This window comes from Chiroxiphia lanceolata, chromosome 3 (genome assembly GCF_009829145.1).
Source record: "Chiroxiphia lanceolata isolate bChiLan1 chromosome 3, bChiLan1.pri, whole genome shotgun sequence".
NCBI classification, from domain to species: Eukaryota; Metazoa; Chordata; class Aves; order Passeriformes; family Pipridae; genus Chiroxiphia; species Chiroxiphia lanceolata.
This window is the reverse complement of record NC_045639.1, coordinates 81,797,613-81,822,138: the sequence shown is the minus strand read 5'-3', so window position 1 is coordinate 81,822,138 and position 24,526 is coordinate 81,797,613. Positions and strand designations below refer to the sequence as shown.

General features: G+C 40.7%; 1 protein-coding gene and 2 long non-coding RNA genes across 4 annotated transcripts in view; 2 read left to right on the top strand and 1 right to left on the bottom strand.

Moving 5' to 3' along the window:
• LOC116785019 overlaps positions 1-9,116 on the top strand; it is a 21,518-nt gene extending 12,402 nt beyond the window's left edge. The window contains exons 4-5 of the long non-coding RNA XR_004356350.1: positions 676-2,886; positions 4,218-9,116. This is a non-coding gene — a long non-coding RNA (uncharacterized LOC116785019). The remainder of the gene's footprint in view (positions 1-675; positions 2,887-4,217) is intronic.
• LOC116785020 overlaps positions 1-16,114 on the bottom strand; it is a 19,934-nt gene extending 3,820 nt beyond the window's left edge. The window contains exons 1-2 of the long non-coding RNA XR_004356351.1: positions 15,845-16,114; positions 8,117-8,119 (exon numbers count right to left, since the gene is read on the bottom strand). This is a non-coding gene — a long non-coding RNA (uncharacterized LOC116785020). The remainder of the gene's footprint in view (positions 1-8,116; positions 8,120-15,844) is intronic.
• Positions 11,934-24,526, top strand: PRSS35 (serine protease 35). Of its 2 annotated transcripts, none has more exons than XM_032684169.1 (2): positions 11,934-12,256; positions 18,960-24,526. In XM_032684169.1, exon 2 carries the CDS (start codon positions 18,975-18,977, stop codon positions 20,214-20,216), a length of 1,242 nt encoding a protein of 413 aa, XP_032540060.1. In that variant the 5' UTR covers positions 11,934-12,256; positions 18,960-18,974; the 3' UTR covers positions 20,217-24,526. The 2 variants fall into 2 exon arrangements, with proteins under 2 accessions (XP_032540060.1, XP_032540061.1); XM_032684170.1 differs by having other exon boundaries at positions 17,574-24,526.

Here is a 24,526-nt window from a genome sequence, read left to right as displayed (position 1 = left end):
TTTCACTGTCGTGTGCTGGGAATGAAAGAGGAATAAGAAAGTTTGAATTAAACGAGTTTAATTTTCTTTGATCATCATCTAATACAGGGTTAATAAATAAATCTTTGATCCTTTAACTTCTGTGATTTGATTGCCATCTTTCTAAATTGGGTGATCTTGCCAAATGATGACTTAACCATGTGTTATTTTTAACCCACTGAACTTTTGATCCAATATCTGTTTAAACTTTGATTTTAAAAATTATCTTAATTTCTACATGGGCTATCGATATTTTCAGTGATAAAGACTTAGCAATGTCAGTTTTGTAATGTTTGCTTATTACAAAGCAATGGAATTTGCCTTCTGCAAACATTAGCAGAACTGGTTTGTTCTTTTTGTAGCAGAATGGGCTTGAAAAATAAAAAACAGGTAAATTAGCTGAGGTACATAAGCTTGGCCCACTCTACAAATGAAAACCTTTATCCAATGCTATTCAATAATTCTAGTAATTCATAGCAGTAATTAATAATGTTACATCTTTTTAGAATTATGTCTAAGAAGTCAAAACAAATCTTTCATTGAAGCAAAATATGAACATTTCATAAAAGGACAAATTTTCCTGAAGTCATCTCTAAAAAGACCCATTCTAGAATTAATAAATAAGACTAACCAGCTGCAATTCAGTAGGTTTTACAGGAAAGAGCTGAATCAGTGGAACTGAATGCAGTGTTTCCAATTCTTCCTGGCAAGTGAAGGAATAAAGAAGTAAAGAATGAAGTCAGAATCACACTATGGGAATACTATCATATTTTTTTAATTAATTCCATTCAAGAAAATCTTAATTGAATATTTTAGAGTTAAGATAACAATGCTGTTAAACAGCAACACAATATGATGAAGTCAACAAAGTGTGACTGTGATAATGTAAAGAAAAATTCAAATACATTAATTTGCCCATTAACCTTATCCTATTCCCTTTGGATTTTATTTTCTGTGCTTTATTTTTTAACCTCAGAGCTGCATTCATGTATTATTAAATCACTAACAACTGTTATTTAAAAATCTTGGCTTTCTGAGCCCAGTAAGTAATCTGGATGAGCAATCTACCTCCTTAGGGGAATTTTCCTATGCAGAAGCTGGTATGACCTCCATTCAAACAGTTTGCATGCATAGTTATATTTCTGATGGGCTCTAATTGTAAACATAAGATGAAAATAATTTGTAGTGAATTTTGTCTGGAAATTTGACCCTTTACATTTTTTTTCTTTAATTTTACCTTACCCATGTTAGTAAGCAAATAATGCATTTTTGTGCCATGGATATTCAAATTAATCAAATAACTATTAAATTATGCACTTGACATAGCATATGCCTGCATTATTTGGCAGAAGTCAAATGTACAAATATGTACACTGTGGAATGCTCCATATCTGTGTATAGTTAAACCAACATGAGGACAGTGGTTATACTGTTCTAGGCCTGTGTAACCACACAGTTTGGAATCTTTGAATAAATTGCTGAATGAACCTTATTAGGAATTATATGTATGAGGTTTACAGAGGGCAGATGCTCCCTTTATAAATACTGATAGCTGCCACATCCCCATTCAGATCTTTAGTAGGTTCCAGGTAGGAATGTAAATACACTAGTCCTAAGTAAAAAGTATCCATCAGTTGAAAATTTTGGCATCTAGCAATCTCTGGTAATGTGCAAAACCCCAAGCCAGCCAGCCTGTGCCTTTGTTTTTTAATTCCTCCCCTGTGATTTGACAGATCTTCAGGTAAAGTGCAGAAGAGTTGATGGAGACACTGACAGTTCTATAACTTCGCTCAGCCACTCTGAGGTTCATAGAGCCTATCACAGACTGGAGTAAATGTCTATTCATTATAAAACCTTCCCAGGTTTGAGAAAAAAAGGGTAATAAACCTGAACAAGGAATTACAAATGAGCTGGGAGAGGATCTCAGTGACTTGGGACCTTCATTCTCTGGAAGAGTTTTACATTGTCCTAGAGGACTTCCTTTTATTGTGCTGTTAGCAACTGGGAAGACTTTCTCCTGGCTGGATGCTTGTTTAACTTGGTGGGCCAAAGCTATTTTGTTCTGTAGTAAGTTTGTAAATTAGGCATATAATCTTCAGCCTATACTTGCCAATGTAAATCAAAGGACCGGGTATTTCCATAGGATTTTGGCATTCTATAGTTCTCTTTCTAACCTATATGACTACTGATGGTGGCTTCCTATTGCTACTCAGCACTGACTGTCAAATGGAAAGGAAGTACCAAGCTGACACATGGCAAATGAATCATCTTTTTATAAAAGCTCATAATAGAGATAACTGAAATGCAGAACAATGTCATCACAGTCACTTCTGAACATAGGAAAATGGAATAATGCTTTCTGGAACAACAAAGGTATCTTTGTGCTCTTAGATAAAATTGCTGAACTAACTAAATATATTTAAACAGGAACTGCTTCTAGACTGTAGCTTGAATGCCAGTTCTCAAATGAGGATATATTTTTAGACACAGTTCATGAATTGCTAAACCCAAGATTTTCAATTGGAAATGCAAAGCTGCTGCTGCAACCGTCTGCTATCGGTAATTGTGATTAAAACAGAATAGGCAATGGCACAAGCAGAACAGCTGCATCTGTTTAGATTTCTTCCAAAACCAGTATTGTGACAACTGAAGTAATGTATGTGCATATGTATTTCATCCCATGCTGCAAAAATTAATTTATTATTTGTGATATTATTGCTTATATAATCTCCATCCTAAACCAGGACTCTACAGTCATGTGCTGATATATATGGTAAATGGGATACAGACAGAAGGAAGACTACAAAGAGATATTAAAATAATAATGATCTACATGCTTGGTTTCTGCCTATCAATAGCCTCTGTGTGGTAAATATTCTCCAGGTGTCACAGAGAGGGAGAGCTTTACGGAAGCATTTGAAGCATCAGAAGCAGATGAAGGGTGATGGTGTTTGCTCAAACACTGCATGATGTTACAGGCAGCAAGAGGAGTTGGCACCATAATAACAAGAAGTGCCTTAATGAAAATAAAATGGGGAAGCATAAGCCACAGGTAAAGGCAATGAGCTTATGCCTGCTGTGGTAGAGAAAGATTATACACTGAGAAGTCCCAAAATTTCTGGTAATAATCTGAATGTGTATAAATGTTTGCCTCTGCTGAAAGTGAGGTGAGGTTTGTAGAAATACAAGAAGCAGGCAAACCCCTTCTTAGGGAGTTTTGACAAAACATACAGATAATGAGGATTTGGTAACTAAGTCATGCAGTTTTTAGTTTAAAAATCTTGGCTGAGCAGAAGTATGTGGATGGGTGATAATTCTGATGAGTATCAGTTTTCCATTACAAGTTGGGGATATAACTTTCCATTTATTTTAACTAGCATGAAATTCATTTTAAAGTCAATCTTCTCACATCTGTTTCACTTTAATGTTATTACACTCTGCAAGGAGACTGTGGTCTAGAGAGTTAATCAGCAGCAAAAACTGTAATGGGCAGAGGAGGAGAATCTATATGGTTATTGAATCCCCACTATTGTTTTTCTCTCTTAAGACCTTATACAAAGGCCTGGGAAGTGAAAAAAACCCTTCCACTACCTCGCTTTGAGCTTTGGATTTGTCTCCTGTACCTTATTAATTGTACCAGCAAGCAGATCAAATAAATTAATAGGGACGAATATTGCATTGGTATCAAATAATCTATAGAATTGCTGAAGATGCCATCGAAGATGCACTCTGTAGTATGTTTAATTCAAAAAGTCATTCAAAATGAGAAGTGCAGATATGCTAGGATAATAAATAAACCAATATGCTACTGTTGATTTGATGACACCTCTGAAAGTATTGGTCTGATATAAACTACTTCCAGGTGCTACTGATGTACTGGTCTGCACCGCTTGCATTACGTGTTTTACTGTGTTATAGCTCAACCAGCCTGCTAGAGAGTTGTGAGGCAGGAATGAAAAGAAGCAGAACTTTTTCCCAAAAACCTTCAGCTCACATCATGATTAACTCAGTTCTTGTTTTTCCAATTACCCTCCCAAATTTATACTTTTTCCAACCAACATCTTAAAAAGACTACAATAACATGGTTTTTAATTTCTATCTTCTTTCTATTTTATTTTTTTTTTTTTGGTCAGGGAAATTAGCATATTTTGTTAATATGCATGCTGTATCTTCCATCTTCTGTCTTTCCTTTGTCACAGTACTGCTCCACTGAGAGAGACCCCAGTGAGCCTCTTTTTAACTGTGTGAAGATGCAACTTGCCTGAACCTGGGAGCGTCATGACTGACAGTGAGTGAAAAAGGATGGGATACTAGACAGCCTTAGGACATGTCTTCACTAAGCTAAAGGTCAAATTCAGATCAGGCTTAATGGAAAACAAAGATAAATCATCCCTTTATAGATATGCCTGTTTATCTATGGGTTGCCTTTGAGGATACTTCTGCCTGTAACCTCTTGAGAATGACACTAGACCTACAGAAATCCTTAGGGTACTAGCACAGTCAGAATAACCATCAGGAGATATGATTCTGTGAAAATACTACTGCAGAAGCCTGTTCTGAGAAAGTGTAAAGGGATGTCTGATGAACGCCAACAATTTCTGTCTTCCCTCTCCTCGTTAACTATTCACTGGGTTGCTAGCATGTGGAAGTGATTCCAGCAGCAAGCTGAAAACCTACAGACAGCTTTAAAACTATTAGAAATATGCAGAGGCTTTGAAATCTAAGAAGGATGGTTATGAGTATTGACTTCAATCTCCTGTATCACCCACAAAAAAGATCCCCCATTACTTCAGCTGCCGCTATACTTCCCCTCAGTTACCAACGTGACCGAGTCCTGCCTAGCACAGTGGAGGTAAGTAAGAATACATGAACAGAAGACACAGGATAGGACCACATGGGGTGCAAAACAGAAGATGGAAGACTGCATTAAAAACATGTCCTCGATATTGTTTGGTCCTAGTTTTTCCTGCCAGCTTCAAGGGCACAAAAATAATGTACACTTAATGCACTCTGGACGGCAACAAGGCATACTTGGCAATCTCAACGCTGTATTCACCATGGGTTTTGGCAATATATGTAACATTGTTTTCCTATGGCTCTGAGAGGTATAAAATGCCTGATATTCCAGTGGAATATCAAGTTTAAGACTAAAGTGAAACCTTAAAAATTCCATTATTATTAGTTATTACAATGTTAATAATTTTAGCAGAAATATCCAGCTATTTGGGGGTTGTGAATGGAATTTTAGAACAGTATCACTAGGTGTTGTTAGATCAGACTTCATACCTACAGTTTACTAAGAATAAAAAAAAAAATTGCCTTGTGATTGAATACTATTCTGAATTCTGGTGAAGTAAACGGTTCTTTTAAGGTGTGTGTTTCCCCTCAGATCTGTATTCAAGTTATGCTGCTATAGCTGAAAAATGAGTCTTGTACTCTCCTGAGTATATTTGCAATGGCATTAAATGATTTGTGGTCATCTTCAGTTAACACTGACAATAATTCTATAATATCTTTGAAGTAAGGCCAACACCACCCTTTTTAACTTTTTTTGGTTTTTAAATGCCATTTCCATTATTGCATGTTTTCCTGCTTTGCTGATACTTCTGGAGGAAGACTACTTCAATATTCTGTTTGGAAGTACCCCAGTTTTATGTCACCTTTTCTCCCGTAACATATTGCTGTTATTTCTTCAGATTTCTCGGAGTTTTTAATACGTGCATTTCACTGCCACTCACCCTCTACTGGTTTGAATGGTAAGAATAGGCACCATGTCCCTCACCAGTTCATCTTTCTCTGGAATCTCTCTCCTTTCTCTTGGGTCAATCATGCTAAAGGTAGATAAAATCTATTTTATCTAACATGTCAATGTCACTCTATTAACTTTCCTCTGTGGTACACTGTTTCCGTTATAGGAATTTAGAAGCTTGGGAAGGAAATGAATATGCAACTTTAGCCAGGCAAATTTGAGTTTTCTTCCAAAGCTTCTCAGGATCTCTGGTCATGCACTTCTTTTCTCCTCACATCAGAATGTCATTTATTCATATCATAGTCTGCTACATTGCCATCTATAGTTCACTAGTTTTCCAGTAAAGCTGCTGATGGGAATGCCAGTTGGAGGAAACTGTTTCCTTCAATGTAATATGCTCACAAAAATGATGTGGTGTTGGTTTTTTTTCCTTAACAGTACCTGCTTGCAACCTGCCAACACATTGTGTGTATAAAAATATTTGCCATCTAACACATCTCCAGAAGTACCTCTTCTTATGAAAATTTTCCTTGAGGAAAATGTTCACTTCACATATATATATGTATATAATCTCCATGATGCTACACAGCAGGTAAGAATTGTAGGTTTTGCTCTTTTAGCAATGATGAGTGAACTGACTCTTCTTTTCTACTAAACACACAATTTTACAACAATGAGCCTGTCTGGCTTCATTTTCTGCTGCTATTCAGGGGGGAGAGAAAAATTATATAAGTCAGGAACGGTGTGGTGACTGGGCTATTAACTCACTTCCATTCTGCACAGTTAAAAGAGCTTCTCTCCTGTGGATCATATGCTTAGACAGAACCACATTTATTTTTGCTTGTTGCCTCACTAAAGAAAGAATTATAGAATCATAGAACAGCCTGCATTGAAAAGGTTATCTAGCTCCAACCTCCCTGCCATGGCCAAGGACACCTTTCACATGATTTGCCCGCAAGCTTGACACAGTTTTAACTCAGAAATGGGACTTTACCTCTTTGAGCTATTACAAAGTGCGTTTTTGCATGTCTACTGTTTACCCATATATCTAGTTCCTAAACTCATATTGTGAAAATCAGGTCACAATTAGATGCCTCAATTTTCACATCCCTCCCTCTTTTTGTAATCCGTAAGTTCTTGTGTTGGCGACATTGCACTCATTGCTAAGATCCACATTTCTGGCACCATAGTACCTTGTACACCCATACCCAATTCAAAACTAATACCTCTCCAACCTGTACTGTGATGCTCCATTGGTTTATGCAGAATTCTCCTGAATTCTAGCAATTCAGGAGAGCGAGCAATGCTGTTTTCATCCTTTTTTGTCCTCACTGTGTGCACTCTTAAAAAAATGATGTGATGTATTGCAGTTCTTGTATCTTTTTCAAGTCCTCAGAACCAGGATCTCTAAGATCTGTTTCATTCAGTGTTTTAGTCTAACTGGTCAGCACTGTGTCACAGGCACCTCTGAACAGCACAATAACCAACCCCACTGGTCCACAAAACAAAAGGCCTTCTGTGGCAACAAGCTGCCACAGAAGAGACACTACCATGGAGACCATTCGTGATCCTGTAAGAAAGATCCATTGTATTTCACATCCCTTTGTTCTGAAAGCACTAGGAATTATCTCACGTCCATTCATCATGAGCCAATGAGTTATCCCAAGTTTAGAGTTTGGGAACTGCAAAAGTGTTAAAACTCACAAAAAATAGGCCTGGAACAAGAAAAGTAGAAAGGAAGTGAAACCTATATCAGCTGAGCTGGAAGTGTACCCAGAGGTACTCAAGCTCCAGCTTGAGACTTAAAGTGTGAAGGAAAGGAAGTTACTTGCACTATCCAAGTAATCAGTAGCTTTATGATAAAGCATGTGTACATGTATACATAAGCAGAAGGACTGAAGAGAAGAAAAGAAGAGATTAAAGCTGACTTCTTGTGGGGTATGGCTGAGGACTATGCATTGAACTTTTAATTTTGTTATAGGCATTTGCATTCTTTTTGACACCTATGAAACTTGTTTCAGTTTTCCTGAGTTGCACCTGTCTGTTTTCCCTTAAGTCAGATGTGAAAGAATATATTGTGGGTAGGTATATCTGCCTGCTGAGGCACAATGCACTACAAGGAGTACAATTTGGAGACTGCAGACAAGGCACATTGTTGCTATGATCAAACATTTTTCTTGTGCATGCAAGACCCACATGAGAGCAGAGTGTGTTCCTCCAGTGTTGTAAAGCCAAATGACATTCCAGAAGCAGCTGCCCAGCCAATACGTCCACGCTCAGTGTAGGTTCTCCACTCGGGAAATTTGAAGCTCCTATCTCAAATTTCTACCTGACAAAAAAATCTAGGACAATCTTATTTGGGAACTTTGGAGCTCATTTTGAGCTTATCTTGTAAGATAAGATTACAACAGATCTGTGACTGAACTCAAACCCAAGGTACATCTGGTGGTAAAAATTTGCTTTTTTTTCTTCTTTATTTTCTTTGCAGATATGCAGGAAGAATTTTGACTGAAGTTAGTACATTCTTGATGTTAATGTAACTTTTGTTTTACTTTTTTTCTTTTTTTTTAAATTTACGTATCAGTCTTTCAAAGCTCACTTCCAAGTGAACATCTCTCAGTTGGTAAATGATGTGAAACTTATTTTTGGAACATGTAGGAATAGCAAAAGGGCTCACTAATCTTCTAATAAGATAAAGTTACTTCTGAAGGATAAAATTAGCATGCTGGAAATTTTCCAACAATTATATTTTTACAGCCCTACCATGTATATTATATAGTGTGTTTCTGAAGAATTAGTACTCCAAAACGTATGTTCCTCATGTCTTCTGCAAACTTTATTTTGAGGAAAATTTTAATGTGATAATTTAAAAAACAATATTTATTTATGAAGAATTATCCAAACTGTATAATCTTATTATTACGAGAAATAAAATATTAGTAATGAAATATGCATCCTGATTTTGGCTAAGATAGAGTTAATTTTCTTCCTAGTAGCTGGTACAGTGCTGTGTTTTGGATTCAGTAGGAGAATGACATTGATAACACACTGATGTTTCAGTTGTTGCTCAGTAGTGTTTACCCTACATCAAGGACTTTTTCTCATGCTCTGCCAATGAGGAGACACAGAAGAAGCTGGGAGGGAGCAAGGCCAGGACAGCTGACCTGAACTGACCAAAGGGATATTCCATACCATAGAATATCATGCCCAGTATATAAACTAGAGCAGTTGGCCAGGAGGCACAGATGACTGGTCGGGGCTGGGCTGCGCTGGGCTTTGGTCCGCAGGTGGTGAGCAACTGTGTTGTGCATCACTTTGTCTTTATGGAGGCTTATTCCTCCTTTTTTTTTTTTTTTTGTTATCTCCTTTTTTCCTACTATGATTGTTATTATTGTCATTATTATAGTGTTCTACTTTATTTCCATTATTAAACTGTTCTTATTTCAACCCATGGGTTTTACCCTTTTCTGATTCTCCTCCCAGTCCCACCAGAGTGGGGAGGAGTGAGTGAGTAGCTGAGAGCTTAATTGCTGGCTGGGGTTAAACCACAACACAGGATTCAAGAAAAAATGGTTTTACATTACTTAAATTTGAAATTTAGATTCTGAAATCAGGAGTCAGAGGACTGATGGATCAAAAGCATGCTGATCCCATCATCCAGAGTTCAATAAACAGAAATGAACCTATGATATCTGTATTTTCGGAAAAATGGGAAAGAAAGTATAGGACTAGAGGATCAGTTTTTCTAGGGATGATAGGTTACCAATAACAACTTGCTGTGTCCTGCACCATTGAGCGTATTCATAAATGATCTGGAAAAGGGATAAGTAGTCATATCACAAAGCCTGATGAGGCTATCAAATTATTTAGCTTAATGAAGATGAGACAACCTTGATTATCTGCAGACAAGTTTATGGGAGTGACCAAGCAATAAAATGGCAGATGGAGTTCAGTATAGATAAATGCAAAGTACTGCACAGGGAGGAAAAGGATCCTTACTTCAGGTATGAAAAGGCAGGTTCTGATCTGGTCATTACTTCTCAGGAGAGAGAGTCCTGGAGTTATGAAAGTGGCTCCATCATAACATCAGCCTGGTGATCAACAGATGAAAAAAAAAACTGTTAGGAAATCAGTAGAGAACAAAACAAATAATATCTTTTTGTTGCCACAGAAATCTATATTTTGCTTGCATTTTTTGTGTAGGTAAAGAATTATAGAAATATTGGTTGAGAGGGACCTCTGCAGGTCACCCAGTCCAACCTTTCCCTTGAAGCAGGACTATTGCCAGATCAGATCAGCTGTGATTTTGTCTGAGTGTTTATCTGAATGTTGGAAACCACCAAGAATTGGCAATTCCACAACCTGTCTGGGCAATTTGTTCCAGTGTTGCATGTTCCTTTTGGTGAAGAAAGTTTTCCCCATGTCCAGTTTGAACCTCCCAAGCTGCAGTTGTTCTTGCTCAACACAGCTGCCCAATGCAAGTAGCTGTTGTTCCTTGTTTTCTACTTGCCACTGCCAAGAAGTGTTTGGCTGCATCTTCCTTCAGATGCTGTTCTGGCCCCTGAACTTCAGCAGTAAGATGGAAAACAGGAACATATTTCATGTGAAGCACAGCTAACTCGAATAGAATCCTTCAGGTGGGAGAGGAATTACAGAGCACATAATAACAAACTAGTGAGCATCAAATGAAGCTAGCAGTAGCTAGGTTGAAAGTACACAAAAAGAGGTAGGTTTTTGCACAACACGTGTTTGACCTGGGGAACTTGTTACTAGAGCAAGTTGTAGGTGCTACAGATCTATATGTTAAAGGGAAGATGGGAAAGTGCCAGACAGAGAAATCTAGTGGCTACTAAAGTCATAGAAATTATATCTGCCTTATAAAAATCTCTGAGTTTGAAATATTGGTGGCAGCGAAAGTGCTGAAGAGGATTATTGCCCTTACTAATACAACACAATATTGGTCCAGCAAAGCACTTTGTCTGACCCAATGTGGAAGCTCTTATGTTCAAGAAATTGCTTGTAAAATTTAACTGCCTTACCCTCATTTCTGTCCTGTCTTGTTAATTTCACTGGGAAATTCTTCAGCTCATTTTCTCTGGCACACAAATTATTATTATTTCACTTTGGTTTTAAATTGTGCACACAAACAACAACAAAAACAGAATTGCAAGCAAAATTTACATTTTGAAGAAATCAGCTTCAGACTTTGAAATGAAACTGCAGTTGCTGGCCAAGGCCTTATTTCCAACCAGTTTACATAATTGGTACCACTAAATTTCAGAAGTTAAGACTTTTAAAGGAAAGATATGCCTATCATTAAGACAACCAAACAGCACTCTGGAGATCTCACTGATCTCCAGCAACGCCACAAATTTCCTGATGGTTTTGGCAAATCAGTGGGCCTTCATCTGGCATGAGTTGTTTTCAGTCAATGAACTTAATGAAAGTGCTCAGGATAAGCACATGCAGAAGTGCTTAGTGAGTGAGCTTTTCACCTTGTGCATTTGTGTGGCAGTGGAAAACTTAGGGGAGGACCCTCTTGTAGTGCAAAGGGGTGATTCATGGAGGAGAGACCACTACCCAAAAGCTTTCTGCCTTGAGAGGGGAGACAAAAGGGGCACCGAGAGAAAGGAGGAAGGCAGAAAAAGAGGAAGAGTGGTGAGGAAAGGAGGAAGGTGCTTCTCACCTGGCTTTGTGGCCCTGAAGAGCAGGGATGGTCTGGAGGAGGGGGGTCGGGAGGGTCCCTGAGGAGCGGGACGCCCCAGAGGAGTGGGGCTGGGAGACAGGGGGCGAGGGCAGGGAGCGAGGGCAAGGAGGAGCGGGCAGGCCAGGGTTCGTGGGAACGCCACTCCCCGCAGCCGCAAGCCCCTTCCCGGCCTGAGGAGCCTCCCGTGGAGCCGACAGTCGCTCCTCGCCTCCCCCAGGAGCCCTCCGGCGGCTCAGGGCGGAGCCGCCCTCCCCGCGGGCACCTCCCGGTCCCGCCACCCATAGAGGTGGCACGGTGCGGCCAGTGCGAGCCCTCCTGCTGTTCCCTTGGGACGGAGTCCCTCCGCCTCCCCCTTTGTCCCCGCCTCGCTCCCCCGTCCCTGCAGCCTGTCCCGCCCCGTCCCTGTGCTGGTCATCCCGGCTCTCCGCCCGACGCCGAGAGGAAGCCGCTGCCGGGGCGATGCGACTCCCCGCCCCGCAGGCAGAGCCCCTTCTTCCCTTCCCATCCAAGGAGACACCGGGATCTGCCTCCGCTCCCCTCGGCCCTCCCCCTCGCACCCTCCCGGCTTCCTCCCTCTCGCCTTCTTTTTCTTTCTTTTTTTTTTTTCTTTTCCTTTTTCCATCCCCTCCCCCTCCTGGGAAGACCTGGTCGCTCCCCCCGCCCCGTGCTCAGTAGCCGCGGGCTCTGGGCGGTGGACGAGCGGCGCGGAGCGGGGAGCCGGGAGCCTGTGCCCCGGGGCTGCGGCCGCCGCCTGCCCCTCCGTCCGTCCTGAGGGGTGCCAGGTATGACCAAGACCCTTCCTGTCGTCCGCCGCAGGGGGAGAGGCAGCCCCCAGAGACCTAGGTGGGCAGGAGAGGAGCTGGGGATGGGGGCTGAAGGGGCTGCCCGGGGCCGGGGACCGGGCAGTCCGAGGTAACCAGCGTCTCTAAGGTGATACTCTTTTTGCGATGTCGTTCTTCCTACGCGGGTCGTTTTAAAAAAACTGATGAGGCTGAGAGATGTCAGTACCTTGGGTTTGGCAGCTGGGAGGTTTTGTATAAAGCTCCTGCCTCTTTAGCCCTATGGATATATTTTTGATAGGACTAAAACGTCACACGTTTCTTTGGTACTTGTTTCTTAATATTTAAAGCCATTTTATTTCACAAGACGGCTTAACGGGACTGAGGCAAGGGGCATCTTTATTGGGCTTTCGGGGGGTTGTCTCTGTGCTGTGCCATCTGCAGGGAGCAGGCAAGGAACCTCTTCACCGTTCAAAACAAACTCTCCTTAAATTCTAATTCATAGCCTCAGTATTCGGGCTACCATCCCCGCCGCTCCCCTGGAATTGACACTAATTTCATCCAGATTCGTCACTGCTGGAAGCAGATTTATCTTGGAATAGCAAAAATAAAAGAGCCGTGCCAAGGTATTTGATTTGCAGGCTCTGTAGAAGGGGAACTTCTTTGGATGAGGAGCGGAAAAGCAGAGCCTCCCGCGGAAAGCAGGGAATGGCTAAGGAGCAGTAGAATTAAAGCCTACCTCCGCAAATCCTCGCCTTTTTTCCGGGAAAGCCCTGGGCTTTAACACGCGAACGCATAGGAGCGGCCGGCAACAGCGGAGAGGGCAGTGGGAAAGCGGCTATCCTGGCAAAACCATCCCTCCCCGCCGTTTCTCCGACCTGTTCCCGGTCGGTGCCCGCTTGCTGCCGCCCCGGAGCCGCTGCCCGGCTGGCAGGGTTAGACCCCCAGAATCACTCAGCGGCAGAGCAGCGGACGCTACGCGACCTCTTTCCCCCTCCACCTCCAACTCCTCCCGGCCCGGAGGAGCGGGGAGAAGAGCCCAGCGGCGGAGAGGGTCGGGAGGAGCCCGCCCGGGACCCGGCGGATGGAGCCAAGGGACGGAGCCGCTGCCGGCTGTCCGGGAGCGCCGCCCCGCGGCCGGGAGCGGGGAAGCCCCGCCGGAGTAGAAACCCCTGTCCATTTACCGCCGATTCTTTATTTCCCCCCACTGTTGAGCTGTTACGCCTGCCGTGTAAAATTAGTTCTTCCTATGCGGTCTGAAGCTGCTTAAATTTTGTAAGAGCCAGGAGCGGCAGTGGGTTTTTCCCCGTAAGTCAGAGCAGAGAATGATATCGATGAAGATGGAGTGAACGCACCCAGAGGAGGGAACGGGGGATAGTGGCGGATAAGGTCAGGGAATGTGAGATTTCAAAAATTTGTTCTTTATTTTGCTTTGTCAGAGTAGAACTGTTAGTTCCAACTTTCAGGTCATTTCAAGAATGAGGCCAAAAGCAGTTAAAGGAGATGGTTAGTGTAGCAGCCTCTATCAATTTATGATCTGAAAATTGTGTTTAAAATTATGTAAGCTTAGTTTGAAATGTGTTGACCTTCCTACAATAAGAAGGAAACCCCAGAGCAGAAGCTGCACTGAACAGACCAAGATAAAAACTGCCAGGTAACTGGGTAGAACTTTTCTTCTGTCTGAGCTACACCGACATGTAAATTCATGATGGGGTAGTCTGAAGAGAAACATATTCTAGTTCTGCTTGACTACAAGCCTTCCCCTGAGCATCTGAGATGCATTCAGCTGCAGTCAGGTAGGTTATAGTGACAAAATACTTGAAGGATGCCCTGAGAAGTTAGGTAGTTTTTGTCCTGTGAATGCAGAAAGATTTGATGTTGGAAGCAAGAAGTGAGAAGAACTGAAAATAGTTTTAATTTCATGGATATGCCTGGCAGCTGGAATGCCATCAAACAAGGAGTCCTCACTGTTAGCATCTGGGTTTGGAGACTGGAGGAAGAATTTTAACAATTTCAGGTAGCTGGGGATCTCTCTCACTTTCTAGGTTCCACCTTGTCTTCTAGCAATTCATCCTAGCTTAAAGAGCTGACTCAAGAATTCTAATTATTGTAAGCCAACCCAAAATTTGTATGGGAAAGGAGTGAAGGAAAAGAGAGGGCCAAGGATCTTGGGATTTGGAGGAAGACAGGAGAACAGCATGGCGGAAAGGGTAACACGTTGAGGGTTTTTTCTTGCATTCAGCTTGTTGCCTTCTCAGGATTTTTCCTCCCTATCCTGGAGGCTGTATTCTCTCTCCCCTTCCCTCACCCTGCAAAGGTGTCTTTACAGCCATTTACATCCTCATCCTCTGGTAAGAGGAGCCCCTGTGTTTCTCTCTTGTCAGCAACCTGTGCTGGGCCATGGCAACTGCTGATGTTGCCCATGCTTGAAGTTGGCTTTGCTCAAACAGTAGAGAGGGGGTGAGTAAACAGAGCTTAAATGCATGGCTGAAAATGACAATGCTGCCTAGCAGGACCTCTGGTCTGTGATGACAATTACCATTTTTATCAAGTTCCTCAGCTTGGACTTCTTCCAGTTATACTGAAGTGTAGTTAGTTCATTCCCAGTGACAAGTGGTTCATTATAAATGAAGAAAATCTTGGCTTCCAAGAATGCCTTTGTGAGTAGTGAGTACTTGAGTGTAGTGTTTCAAATGGGAGGTTCCAAGGCATTTATTGAGTGTCCTGTGCTTTGACTGTTTGCATTTTTTTCTTTTTAAAGAGTGGCAGAAGGGGGCCATAGTACTCCACCCATTTGCTTATAGAAAGTCTCTTTATAAAGCAGAGAGGAAAAAAAAGTGAACTTCTCTATAAAGTTAGTTATGAGTCCAGCTAGGAAGACTTCAGCCATCACAGTGGAATGACATCAACCCAGACACATTAAAGACTTTCTATATGAACTAGCAGTTAGTGACTGAACTTTCCTATGGGCTCACAAAGTTCAGCTACAGAGGAATATAAAAAATCCAGACCCTGAGGAAGGACTGAGAAACAGAGAAATATTCTAGGGAAAAATAGAAACATTATTCTTGAGCCTGACATAAGAAACTTTCTCATTCAATAGCTATATTAGGGTAAAGCAAAATAAAACCAGCTTTTCCACATTAATATTATTTATCCTAAATTATGTTAGTTTGTGACAGGCTGAAAATAAAGAAAAGAAGATGCTTCCTCATACAACATGTAGTTAAGCTCTGGAACTCCTTGATGCAGAACATTATAGATACAAAATTTTGTATGTCATCAAGGGAAGACTGACAAACTATGGAAGAGAAATCAACTGAGGTTTCCCTACACTACAGAAACTACCTCTGCTTTAAAGTCCATCAGGTACAACTGGTTGTAAATTAAGAAACTATGAGGGAGGAGGGACATACATGGTTACCTTATTCTTATCCTCTATCCTAGGCATCCACATTTAGCCAGTGTCAGAAACAGGATTTTAGACCTGGCAGACCTTTGGTCAGGCCAGGAAAGCTATTCTTATGCTGTCATTACAGTATTTTCTTATTTTGACACCTTATAATTTATCCCTAGGTATCACAAAATCACAGAATGGATGAGGTTGGAAGGTACCACAGTGGGTCATCCAGTCTAACCTCCCTGCTCAAGCAGGGTCATCCTAGAACACGTGGCACAGGATTGCGTCCAGATAGTTCTTGAATATCTTCAGTGAGGAAGATTCCACAGCCTCTCTAGGCAATCTGTTCCAGTGTGTGGTCACCAGCACAGTAAAGAAGTTTTTCCTCATATTCAGGTGGAACTTCCTGTGCATCAGTTTCTGCCTGTTGCCTCTTGCCCTATTGTTCAGCACCACCAAGAGGAGCCAGGCTCCATCCTCTTGACACCTTCCCTTCAGATACTTATAGACAATGATGAGATCCCCTCTCAGTCTTCTAAAGGCTGAACATGCCCGGCTCCCTCAGCCTTTCCTCGTAAGAGAGATGCTCCAGTCCCTTATCATCTTTGCAGTCCTCTGCTGGACCTGTTTCAGGAGCTCCGTGTCTCTCTTGTACTGAGGGGTCCAGAACTGGGCACAGCACTCCAGATGTGGCCTCACCAGGGCTGAGCAGAAGGCCGGGATCATCTCCCTTGACCTGCTGGCAATGCTCTTCCTAAGACACCCCAGGATACCACTGGCCTTCTTGGCCATAAGGGCACACTGCTGGCTCATGGACAGCTTGTTGTCCACCAGGACCCCAGGTCCTCCTTCACAGAGCTGCTTTCCAGTAGGTCAGCCCCCACCCCAGCCTGGTGCATAAATGTATTTGAATGGTGCTTGATAATACTCTACACAGGCATTCTTGGTCTGACAATTAGTTGTTTTGCCTATAGTATGAGGCAGATGGGCGAATTATTTTGTTCACATCTCTACATGAAGAGGCGTGGCTATGTAAAATCCTCTCCGTGTATGCAGGCATATGTAAAATAGTCATTCCTCTTCAGATTTAGTACTAACTGAGCAATAAACAAACCAACACTTTGAAGGCAACTTTGTATATAAAAGTTAATGTTTAAATGTATGCATTTCTGCTATACCAATAACTTAGACTGCTATGAACAAGTATTGTCTCTACAAAATCTTGTACCTGAGATGATTCTGCTCTGCTTTCAAAACCTTCAGATACCTTTTCATATGACTGCATACACCCCAGATCTTAGATCTGTGAGTCACTGTAATCTCCAGATGTCTTAGGGAAGTCCACACATCTTTTCCAAAACCTGAGTTAGCTACTTTAAAGCCAGGGAGGGTTTCTTTATACTGTATTGTAAAATGTGGTTTATGTATATCCTAGTAGGTGAACTCTGGCTCAAACTTGGTGTTTCATGCTGGCCAAGGTAAAAAGTGCCAAAATTATGCTAAAACAAAAACACCCTCTGAATTTGGCATCAGAAGCAACAAGCTGTGGTTGAACTGTAGTGTTTACTTAGCTAAAAAATGATAATTATTACTTCTTATAGACAGCAACTATGTCTGTAGGGTGAAGATGCCTCAAAACCATAGGAGTCATTGGTCCATTATCCAGCTTTAAAAGTCACATTGCCACTTCTTTTCCCATGTTGCACATACCCCTATTTCTTATGCTAGAGCTTTAGCTAGCCTGTGACCAGGCTGTTTCACTGGGAAGCAGCACTTGTATTATTCTAAACTTAAAAATGTGGTTATATTTGCCCTGGCTTACACTGTCATTGCAATATAAACCAGAGAGTTTAACCACATACATATCCTTGAATTGCTTGGCTTTTAAAGTTTAATCATAGGTCTTTTCTTTCTTCACAGTTGAGGTTTCCATGTAATTGGAATGAAGGATGTTGGAACAGGTTTCCCAATGGCAGCCACCAGTAGCTGAATAATGCCACTGACATCACTACTGCCAAAGGAGAAAAACGGTCTTTTCAGTAATGTTTTGAGCTCAGAATCAAGAGTTCTGGGTTCAGTTTCTGGCTCTGCCACAGACTTCTAAAAATCTTACTTTTTTTCTGCATGTTTCCCAGCTACAGATGGGAATAATACTGTATTTTGTCTTTCCCATTAAAAGTATTAGCTCTTTGTGTGGTGCATCACCTCACCTATGTGGGGTATTCCACATGTGACAATAAGGCACAGACAGCACAGTTCCTGCAGCCTTTGTGGGATTCTACAGGAAAAAGGCATGTGATGAATAAGCAGACTTGTCCCTCCTACTTGGCTGAGCTTTCCTGCATATATATGTAACCTGCATATATATATGTAGACTCCTCTAGACCAGCAAGATTCTACTTTTCTCACTTGTCTGTCTGTCCCCTCCAACCATGGATTTTTAAGTTCTCTGACATTCTGAGAGAGATTCAGACACCCATACATAGGTAATGAATGAGGTTTTGGTGGCAATGGCACACAGAGGAGGAGATAAAATACAGGATCAGCAGGTGACCCACACCTTCAGAGCAATTGAAGCTGAAAATGTTTAAAATAGGCTGTGACACCTTTCAAGATGCCCAGATTGTGGGCACTGTGACAATCAAGACAACATAACCTTTGTAAGAGGAAAGGAAATCTTCCTAATTTGGTTCCTTGGGATAGCAATTAGCAAAGTGCCATTTTTCACAATAGGCAGATTCATAGTTCTTAGCTGGGTGGGTAATGCAGAAGTATGTGTGACTTTTAGGTCACTTAAAGGTCTTACTTTTTGGCCATCACATGAAAGAGCACAATTGTTCTGGTTTCCTAAGGGTCTCACAAGTGTGGTCTGTCTGTCCATCTCTGCTTGGATCCCAACTTTTGAATACATTGGTGATTTTCAACTATGTTCTACCTTCAACCATAGAGAAGAGAAGCAGAAACATAATACATAATTGCATTTCTATGGGATAAATAAAACCCGGTTGCTCTATGCTCCAGTGAGCAGAATGACTCCACTGAGGGAAAAGCAGGTAAAACTCAGCTGGTTTCACCTTCCAGTAGGTAGCTCAGCATGGTTGTTGGCTGAATTGTCTGCATTCATCTTGCTAGAGACCATTGGAAGAGTTGGAGGCAATACAGGAAAATATTTGAGGCATTTCTATTTTGAGCGGAGTGTTGAATTCCGTTCCACTGATGTCAGTTCTAATATTGCATGATTATACTTTGAAAGATAACTGTGTATATTTCCAAAGTGTATTTTCAAATCTCTCTTTCTTGTTTTAGAAAAAATTAAATAAAATGGAGCACATGTTACTGCTATTCATATTTTTCATACCTGTATTGGGTCTCAGTAATGGAACAGAAACTGAACAAGATTTTACTTGGCACTTAAAGAAGATTCCTCAGATTGTGAGAGAAAGAACTTTCTCCCTTGACAGCCCTAAATTTGAAGCAAAAACCAAATTAGAGCTGAACAGTGTATGTGGAATTGAGTGTCAAAGAAAACTGCCAGTGCCAAGCTTGTCTGACTTGAAGGACCTCTTATCCTACGAGACTGTTTTTGAAAATGGTACACGGACCCTGACTGAAGTGAATGTCCTTGGAGCAGTGCTTGACCCAGCTGGAAACACAACCACACAAAGGTCTTTGAGAAAGAAAAGGCAGGTATATGGAACAGACAGTAGGTTCAGCATCTATGACAAGCGGTTTATGACCAACTTTCCATTCAACACAGCTGTGAAGGTCTCCACTGGCTGCAGTGGCATTCTCATTTCCCCCAAGCACGTGCTGACAGCAGCCCACTGTCTGCACAATGGCAAGGATTATGTCAAGGGCAGCAAAAGACTGAGGGTGGGCCTGATGAAGACAAAATCCAGAGGCAATGGCAGGAAACGCAAAGGTGCTAAAAGAAGTAGGAGAGAAGTTTCTACGGCCAAAGAGGATCCCAAAGTTGCCACAGAACAAAGGCAACAATCCAAAGGCGACAGGAAAAGGCAGAGGAGGCCTGGGAGGAAGCAAGGGACCTCAGATGGCATGCCCTCCTTCCAGTGGACCAGAGTGAAGAGTACCCACATCCCAAAAGGCTGGTTTAAGGGTGTTTCTGGGGATATTGCCCTGGATTACGATTATGCTGTTCTTGAGCTCAAGCGTCCCCACAAAAGGAAATACATGGAGCTGGGAATCAGCCCAACAATCAAAATGATGCCTGGGAGCATGATCCACTTCTCAGGTTTTGACAATGATCGGTCTGGGCAGCTGGTCTATAGATTTTGTAGCATATCTGATGAGTCCAACGATCTCTTTTACCAGTACTGTGATGCTGAGCCTGGCTCCACTGGATCTGGCATCTATCTCCGTCTTAAGGAGCCGAACAAAAAGAAGTGGAAACGCAAGATCATTGCTGTTTACTCAGGCCATCAGTGGGTGGATATCAATGGTGAACAGCAGGATTACAATGTAGCAGTAAGAATTACTCCTCTCAAATATGCCCAGATTTGCTTCTGGATACATGGGAATGATGGGAATTGCACACAAGGCTGAAGAGAGCTGAACCTTACTTGCTTAGCACCTGTACTGCCATAGAGTGAAAGTCGGCTGCAGCAGTTACTGGAAGAACGTCACTCCATGTCAGAATGTTTTTGAACTCAAAGCTCACAAGTAATGCTATAGTAACTTGAGGAATGCTGAAATGCTGGGGGATGGGTAGAATTGTCAAACAAAATCTTTCTAATTGTAATCAACCCTAGATATGCACTTAAAATCCCAAACTATATTTCTGTTTGCAATTGTGATAAATTCAAATCATTCACATGAGAAAAAAAATGACTGCACCTGTTAGTCATTTTTTTTTTCCAAATGGAAGGGTTGAAACATCCCCAGCTGGTATTATTAAACAATATCTATTTTTTTTCCAATGGATGTACTTTTCTCAGGGTTCTGTTCCAATTTTTCAGATTCAAGTAGAGCATATTACTGTATGTGCAGAATGATTCAGAGAACTGCACGAGAATAAGACATTATTCTGGCATTCTCTAAAGACCACAGCTCTATGTTGAGAAGCAGCAGTATAGTTCATGCTTGTTAGTTTGGAAAACTTCCTCTTCTGGTTGCCACAGGAACACTTCCATGGAAATTTCAAATTTATGTAGCTGAGGGTTAGACCTTAGACAAATTTCACTCCATTACTCAGTAAAAACGGCAAAAAGAAATTAACCAACATAGAAGTTTCCATGTTTTGAAAAAGAAGAAACATCAGGAAATAATTTAATGCCTTTGAATTTTCTTTGAGAAGTTATAGAAGTCTTAAACACGTGCATTTGCATTACAATTAGTATTTGGAGAGCTGTAGGTTTAGTTCTTAGTTAAATGTTTAGCTTTGTCTTTGGGAGAAGTCACTGACTCCTGAAGTGGCTATTTGACAATCACTTAGATCATTTAAATATCCCAGATTATGTATTTTTTGGGTGCTAAACATTTCTTCAGTTTTTATAAATTACTTTTATCTGAGTTCAGCTTCATAGATAGGATAGTATGTATTACACTGGGCATTGGAAATCAGTATTTTAGTTTGGCTTCATACAGTTTTGCAAAGTGGGTGGTTTTAATCATGTCATATTCAGACTCCAACTTTCCCAAGTAAATTATAGCACTTTCTGAATGTTAGAAATACCCTGTACATTATAACAGGTATCTTGTTAGGTAGCAGCAGCAGTTAGCAAATAATTTGGTTCAATATGTTTGCAGAACCATATATTTAATGAAAACAAAAACTGAGCTTGACTTTTACACACCTTTAAACACAAACCACCTACTTAAAAATTGTTGATGATTGCTACAAAAGTCTATATCTTTTATTTTATGTCAAGATTCTGAAGCGCACAGAATTGTTATGGTGCTACGTTAATCTAATAACATTAAGTGATACTGTGCCTTTCTGATCATATCCTTTGGGTTGCAATACTTTTAGAATATTCACCACCATAATATTTAATTTTTTTTACCATAAATTTATGCTGACCAAAATACATTTTCTTCCTTTGCAGAAGAAAGAAATATAACAAGTTTTAAAAATATTATCTGTTTGCTGGAATCTTTAAAACATACTTGTAATATCTTTTAATGAAATAAGATGATTTTTAATAACCCACTTTTTTTTTAGATGATTGAAAGTATATAACCTGACACACTGAATGTGCAGGCAACTTTCTTTGTCATATCATTACCAAAGCATAAAAATTTAGGACTTGCATCCATATCATAACTCTAACAATATTTCATTAATTGGAAGAGATCTCACTTTAAAGAAACTATTTCTTTTAATGTCAGCCTTTCCAGGGAACAGGGAACACTTAACTTTTCCTTTTTTTTTTCTTTTTTTTTAAATTTTATTTTGTGTGATTGTTTGCAGGAAACTAATAATAATTTTTACAGTTCAGAAATTAATCTCTAAGATTTTAGGGTTAATTATTTTTTATTGTTGTTAACATCTCTGTTAAGATACATGGCTCTGCTGACAGCAATTTTAAATCACCTCAGTCCAGTATTTAATACTCTTGTTCTATGCAAAGGCCTACAATACTCTTTAGTCAGCTCTGTAATATTTTTCTTAAGTGCCTTTTTCCATAGTTACTGTGAAAAATAAGGTACCACATCATTAATCTAATACAAGACAACCCAAATCCATGGATTTTTTTACAATTATCCTCATTGTGGATTTGGGTCCAAAACTGATCAAGATAAGGTGGCTTAGTAAATTCTTTATTTTGTTGAGTTTTATTTAGGTGTGTTCCTTAGGAGCAGAAATATAATGCATTCCTTTATCAGTTTGGGAATTGGAAAAAGGTAAGAATGAAAAATGTTGATGTCAGCTTGCAAATGGTCTTGTTATGATAATCATCTCCTGTAAATGTCTCAGCTGTGACCTGAAGTTCTCATACCAGGCTGATAACAAATGTTTATCCCCAGAGAATAAATATTAAATGCTCAGTGCCTCATTTTATGGTACCAAGAGATTAAAAAGGTTGTCCAGAGCAACATAAAAATTAATCAAAACTATATACACATATCTGTATCTATACAAACCTCTGTGTCTGAGTGCACATGCACAAACACATGCAAATGTACAGGTGTGTAGAAAGAGCATGTGCTGTTTTGATTGGGTCAGCACCTCCAGGCAAGGGAATGCAAGCATAAGAAAACCCAGATAAAATGTTATTCCTATTATCTCTGCATGCCAGGCAGTATTTCAGTCTGTCACTTGGCCTAATAGAGCAGGAAATACTTAATGGAGGCATTGGGACTACCTACTACAGGGCCTTCTGGAATAGTTAATAAATTTGAGTACTTACACACAATCCCAGGAGTTCAATGTTCTGCGTAGAGCTCTTGGTTCCAACCACTGCAAAGGGGTCAAGAATTTCTGAGCCTTGATCATCTCAGATTTCCTTAAAAACCCTGCAGTTGCTATCTAGTTATTGATGAGAAAATATAAGGGAGTGTTCTTAGTAGGTTAGATCTTGCTGTTGTCTAGGACACCATCACCAATGTTGAGTTTCGAGCCTTATGATGTTTTCCTAAAGGATTTTTCCTCTTTCAGGCACCATGCTGTACATCATTTGTTTTCATCAGTACTAATGCTTTTCCACAAGAGTTGGTATAGTAGATCTTTAACTGTATTCCCGGCTTTAGGAAAAAACCATATTCAGTCAAATCTCTTTTCTGCTAGGGGGGCTACTGGAGTTAAAAAGTAAATTTTTTTCTGGGCCAAAGATAAACACGCCCACATTAACACACCCACACCAGCTTCTGCAAGGTATTTGTGCATGTGTTTAATCTGAGGCTCTGAGACATACAGTGGAAGTCAAGAGGCTTAAATGCAATGTGAAAAATTAAGTTGTTATTATCTCAACAAAAGAAAAGCACTGTGTTACATAGCAAAATTATTTCTGTTATCTGAGGTATAGAGGACCCGGTGCTTTAAAAATCGGTTAAAGAAACTCCTCGACTTAGTTCATAACTTACCATCTAAATTTTGCAGATTTATGAGTCTGTGTGGAATATGAATCAGCACGAATATGGCTTAAGTAAAAAAATATTTCATCTGCATGTGGAGGAGAGAAGCAGCTGGGGAATTCTTTCTATTCTGCTGATAAGGGATGAACTGGCAGCAAATAGCATACAATGCAGAGAGAACAAGAGAAGTAGAGGGTATGGAAGACTGGGGAGATGGATGTGGTATGCAAGGGATAAAGAAAGTGTGAAAAGTAACAGATGAAACGGCTGCAAGGTAGCAGAGGGACCTATTGTAAGAAAGAGTAGGCAGCTGGTAAAGACTTAACAGTATAAACTAAAATGTGAAATCCACAAGTTTCATGGACAACCTTTTGCTGTTAAAGATGAGGCCCTTCTTCCCAGCCAACAGCAACAAGGAAAGGGCTGTGAGAGGGCTCAGGTTGTGGCAGGGACCCCTAGCAGGCAGGGGGTTTTGACCTTGATCTACAATCCCTGCCTGAATTCGCAGGGATTACACTTCTGTTCATTTAGGATCCTTGGAAAGCAGCAGATCCGTGTTCTGACCTAAAGGCTTGGCAGTGTGAACCTTCCAATACACTGGATTACCAAGAGTGTAGTGAGTAAAGGGAGTTTCTCAAACCTGACCTTCTGTTGTTATTCCTGTAAAGGCTGTTTCCCATTGGAAAAAAAAAATAAAACAAAAAATCTCCAACTTGAGGCATTTAAATGTTGGCTCAATTTTTTTGCATGTACCTAGAAATTCTAGCCAATAAATTTTCTTTCAAATACATTATGTTTGTGTTTGATATCTTCATACAAATTTAATCAACCGCTTCCAA